The sequence below is a fragment of the Nanorana parkeri genome, unplaced genomic scaffold (assembly GCF_000935625.1).
Source record: "Nanorana parkeri isolate BGI_ZX_2015 unplaced genomic scaffold, ASM93562v1 scaffold820, whole genome shotgun sequence".
Lineage (NCBI taxonomy): Eukaryota > Metazoa > Chordata > Amphibia > Anura > Dicroglossidae > Nanorana > Nanorana parkeri.
Genome location: NW_017307088.1, coordinates 297,706 through 302,733, shown reverse-complemented (window position 1 = coordinate 302,733; position 5,028 = coordinate 297,706). Strand labels below are relative to the sequence as shown.

General features: G+C 44.3%; 1 protein-coding gene across 1 annotated transcript in view; it reads left to right on the top strand.

Annotated features, from left to right (window-relative positions):
* Positions 1-5,028, top strand: part of INCENP (inner centromere protein) — a 19,428-nt gene extending 14,400 nt beyond the window's left edge. Inside the window, exons 13-18 of the mRNA XM_018565167.1 lie at positions 1-112; positions 945-1,132; positions 3,065-3,170; positions 3,481-3,645; positions 4,013-4,169; positions 4,662-5,028. The exon at positions 1-112 is cut by the window's left edge and continues 9 nt beyond it. Of these exons, the coding sequence (XP_018420669.1) occupies positions 1-112; positions 945-1,132; positions 3,065-3,170; positions 3,481-3,645; positions 4,013-4,169; positions 4,662-4,876 (943 nt within the window). The 3' untranslated portion in view covers positions 4,877-5,028. The remainder of the gene's footprint in view (positions 113-944; positions 1,133-3,064; positions 3,171-3,480; positions 3,646-4,012; positions 4,170-4,661) is intronic.

The window sequence follows — 5,028 nt, the reverse complement described above, 5'->3', positions numbered from 1 at the left end:
TCGTATGGCTGAAGAAAAAGTCAAAAAGAAAAACACAGCAAAAAAACAGGAGGAAGTAGAGAGCAGAAGGCGGCAGGAAGAGGAAACACGCAAACTTAGAGTAAAACAGCTGGTATGTATGTGTGGATAACTTTAATGTCACCATCTTTGCTATACTTGTCAAAATATAAAGGCAATAGGAGTTTGCTAGTGCTAATAACTAAAAGTAAGGATTTTGCATATTTACAGTTGGATTGCATCACACAAGCATGCATCTTACGAAGTTCATTGCATTTTGGTGCACTTTGGTGTTCAAAAATAGTACAGCCCATTTAACATAAATAAGCTGCCTAATGCACACAAGCGTGTATATTAATTGCAAGAATCCCAATTTTACCAGACCGAGTTGAGGGAGATAACCAACAGGAACACTAGCGGCAATAAAAAAAAGCTGACGGGAGTTCTAGTGTTCCTTTTTACTAAAAGCATTTTTAGTACATGCTACCAAGCTGCACCACTCTAAATTCATCAGATTTTGAAAGACACGATGGTATGAATTAGTGTAAGTTAACTCTGTCCATGGGAGAGCAGTGTATTTATGTGTTTGTGTTTGTGAATTTGGCCCCCTCATGAATTGGGTTGATATGTATGCATTGATGTCATGTGTCCCAAATTTTTGAGTTGTGTGGCTTGGTGATTTTGTGAGGGAGTACTGGTGAGGAGCCCTTTATAGTAGTTCGAATCCAATGGGGATTCTCTTCCTTTTCTAAAACTTAAATATATATATGGATGGATTTTAAATTTGGAAAGTTCAATCCCGAGAGGGTTTTTTCTTTAGATAAACAAAAAAGCCATGAGCTTATGTTTCACTTATTGGCATTTTATTGTACACCTACTGTGCGTTGCTGACTTTGTAAGGTTTTGCAGTATATAGATTTTCTGTATAAAATTGCATTACAATGTAGGAGGATGAAGAGCGCCGCCACCAGGAGCTCCTCCAGAAGAAGCGAGATGAAGAGGAGCAGGAAAGGCAGAGAAAGCTGGCAGAGGCAAAGAAATTGGCGGACATACGTCAGGCAGAGCAAGAACGAGAGAGACAACGAGAGCTGCAGGCTGCGGCTGAAAAAGAGCTTGAGCGTCTCAGGGTAGAACGGTAAGGACTGATCTTTCCAGAACATCCTATTTGTATAAACCACTTCCTAGCATAACGCACATCCCCTTCATAAATCGTTTAGGAAATCTAATCAATGCTTAAATGTGGTCCTTATTTCCCCAAAGTAGACATCCACAGGATTGCCTTTTTCTTTTTCCCCCTATAGTAGTACTAGTAACTAAATTTAAACCGGCCCAGACTTGGGCAACCTTATCCTTCACACAGTGTTGGCAAGTCAGTTTTAAATGATCTATCACTTACAGTTGGCACTCTGCAGCTGCTTCTTTGCCAATCCCACTTTTTGTTTTGTGCCAATGAATCCTGTTGGCTAAACTTTAGTGGAACATTTTACCACTATTGCTTTAAGATGCTCTATTTACAGTAAGATAGTCTGAAACTTCTCCTTTTAGTCTTGGACTGACCAGTTAAAAACAGTCCTGATAATTGAATAATAAGGGATTTTAAGCAGACTGCTTTTCACTAAAACCAAGCTCCTGAAAATCCCCCCACACCTGCTCCTCCCCCGCGTCCCTGTGTCAATCGTGGATGTGCGCAAGCGGCGAGCGTGAGGTAGGAAGGAGGTGCGACGCGCAGCGTGTGGAGCTGTGAACAGGGCCAACTAATTGGAAGCCGATTAATCGATGATAGAAAAAGTTGTCAACTTTTTCTATCGATTAGTTGTTGCAGCCCTGATCTCCATGTAGCCCTCTTGGGGCTTCTACATCACTGTGTCATTGCCCCAGTTTCTGAAGCAGAATATTTTTAGGTGTTTTACTCCAACCTTACAGTTCCTAAGCCTAAAGGGGGCATCTGCCTCACTTGATATTCAAAGCACTAAATGTTTTCATTTGAGCTCAAATTCTATATGAAATCCACCAGGTCGGTCATCGCCTCTCTTCACAAGGGGGGGACTTCTGACTTCAGTGGACATCAAGGATGCTTGCCTGCATGTCCCCATCTTTCCAGCAGACCTACACTTTTGCTGGAGGGTCACTGGATTCAGTTGGACAGCACCATGGCAGGGCGTATATAAACTATCAGAGTTTTCCATCCCTCAGTTTAGTGGAAATTTTTCACTACGGTCTAGATGAGGTTTGGGCTGAGAGATTCTCTCGGTTGCTTCTTTCTGAAAGACTGATTCACTTTTTGCATCCTGCATGGTCCATGTAAGGGTGCACCAGCTTCTTTCACCATCTCTGTGGTTTAGACCCTTGGTTCTCAACTGGCGGGTTGTGACCCTGTGTACAGTGGGTCGCCGCATTCCTTCCACTTTTCTAGGCGAGAGGCTCCTCTGCCTCCCCCTAGCACAGCACTGTCAGTTCTCGCACCAAGCAGCCATTCAGAAGATGTTGCCCAGCACTGAGTGTTGGCTTTGGGTGGTGTAGGCTGGGGCTATGGCCGCAAGGGAGCTCCATCCATACGTGCATTGCTTACAGCTTCCTCGCGTGCCCTGTAGAGATGCCTGCACCAGAGTGACGTCACACTTGGCACCCAGCACCTCTACAGGGCGTGTGAGGAGTGTGTGTGTATATATGTCCGTGGTTTTGAGGGCCTGTTCACACTAGTACAGTGTGTTAAACTGTACCACGCAATCGCACTTACTGTGCATTCTGGTGTGGGAGGTGGTGCATTGCCATGCATGTGAATGGTACCCCAAACACACCTCCCAGTGGGTGTTGCGGTAACCCCGAGCCGCACTCGGGATTACAGTCTCTTACCTTGTCCACGATCCCCGCTGTGTCTTCCGTCCCTTGCGAGCGTCCGCATCGCAGGGGGGCGGAACCGCCAGCCATTTCAAGAGTAAAATAGAACAAAAAAAAATAAAATCATCAGACCGCCAGGTCAACCAGTCTTATACGCCGGCAAATACGGTATGTATCCTATGAATTACAACGTGTTTTCTGATATTTGTATTTCTTTTTTCAGCGAAAGGGACCGAATAGAACGGGAAAGGGCACTTCAGCTGCAGAAAGAACTAGAAAGAGCAGCACAGGAAAAAGAGCAGCAACGCAGAGAGGCTGAAGAGCGCAGGAAGAAAGTGAGTTAATGACTCTTTCTAGTCTAATGGTTTGTTTCAGAATACTTTAGTGTGGTTTGTCATGTTTTGGTGAGTTGATGTTCAACACTATGGAATTGGTGTGTGGTGTTCCTCTTTGTAATCTACAAACCTTACAGGTCGGTTAACTGGCTTCTACCGTAGGGCCAGAATGTTACAAGTAGACATATTCAATTGTAAGCTCCACTGATGTGAATGGTTCTGTGTACTCTAGTGCTTATATCAATAAGGTTTGCAATGATGACCTTCACATGCTAGTATGTCTAACGCCTGCTATCTGTTCAATTTTCAGGAACAGCAGGAAAAGTTGGAACAGGAGAGGTTACGTAGAGAGATGGAGGCCAAGAGACTCCAAGAACTTGAAGCACAGAGGCTGCGTGAGGAGCAGGAGAGAATGGCTAAGGAGCAGAAGTCAGCCACCAATGCTCCAGTACTAAATGTCACTGTAGATATGCAGGTAAGTTGTAGGTGTTTAAACAGGCGCATGTTAACACCTCCTGCCAGCTGTAAACATATGTGGCAACCCAGGGGTGAGCCTCATTCCGTGCTGCTACATGTATGCCTCTGTTTTGTGCTCAGTCATGTGCCCCAGCACTGACCATGCTGACAGCTCCTGGTCACAGAGCAACTATTGGGCTGGTGGGAAAGGCTCTTGATCATGTGATCACTGACAGCCAACCAGTGATCACATGATCAGGAAGCCCACAAAATGCTTCCTGTAATGGTGCAGGGTTAATTTTGGAAGTAAAACCGACAATCTTTGACATCTGCTTCCTATGTGCTAGGACTCTGGGTAATGATTGAGTCCTTTTTTTGTTTTTCAGAACTCTCCAGCCTGTGAATCCTATGAGATGACTCCTAAAGGATACAAACCCCACCCAGTCAAATTCAATCCAGATGATTATGGCATGGATTTAAACAGTGATGACTCAACAGATGATGAGAGCAAGCCTCGCAAGGCAATCCCAGCTTGGGCAGCCGGTGAGTGTTCATCAGCATAGTGGTGTCTGCACATTCCTGCAGCATCCTGTAGTCCCACCACTACACTTGAATCATCGCGCAGCTATTCTGATTGGGCAAAGCTCATGTGTTGAAACTTGCCTACTCCATCTTACATGTTGCTATTGGCTAGTGGGCCAGCCTATTTATTACACCAGTGTTGGTGTGTGGAGGGGGCAGGCAAAGTGTCGGAACAGTTCTGTATGTGCATGTGCTTACTTTTTCTATAGAAAATGCTATTTCAGGTTCCCAATTGTCCTTATAAGACTAAGTCTATGGTTACATGACATCTGTTTTTAATGGGAGAATCATCCTGCATCTTAGCAGAGATATTTTGGCCAGATGTGTAAACTTTTTCACATAACCTAAACAGGGTGGGACTGAATTATGTATGTAAATTCAATGGCGAGTGTTCTTTTCCCATCAGCTTTAACTAATACTGGTGTATTCCACCCACTCATTTCTCTTTTACAGGAAGCGAGCTAAGCCAATCAATGCACCAACAGTACTACCGCCCTATAGATCTCGACAAAATATTTGGCGTAATTGACAGCCCAAAACTGGAGGACTTGTTTTATAAGAAAAAGCCCCGTTACTACAAGCGAACTAGCTCTGCAGTATGGCACTCACCACCACTAAACAGCAACAGGCAGCATCTTGCTGTGGGCTACAGCCTGAAGAAATACTAAGCAATGGCACTGCAGGCCTCACAGCCCATATTTCAGACTACTGCACACTGCCCTATACCTGTCTGACTGTTTTATCTGTTCTATTTGTTTTAACTGGTTCTCTTATATATTTGTATGGTAGGGATGTCTCATTTTAAAAATAAAGATTCTTT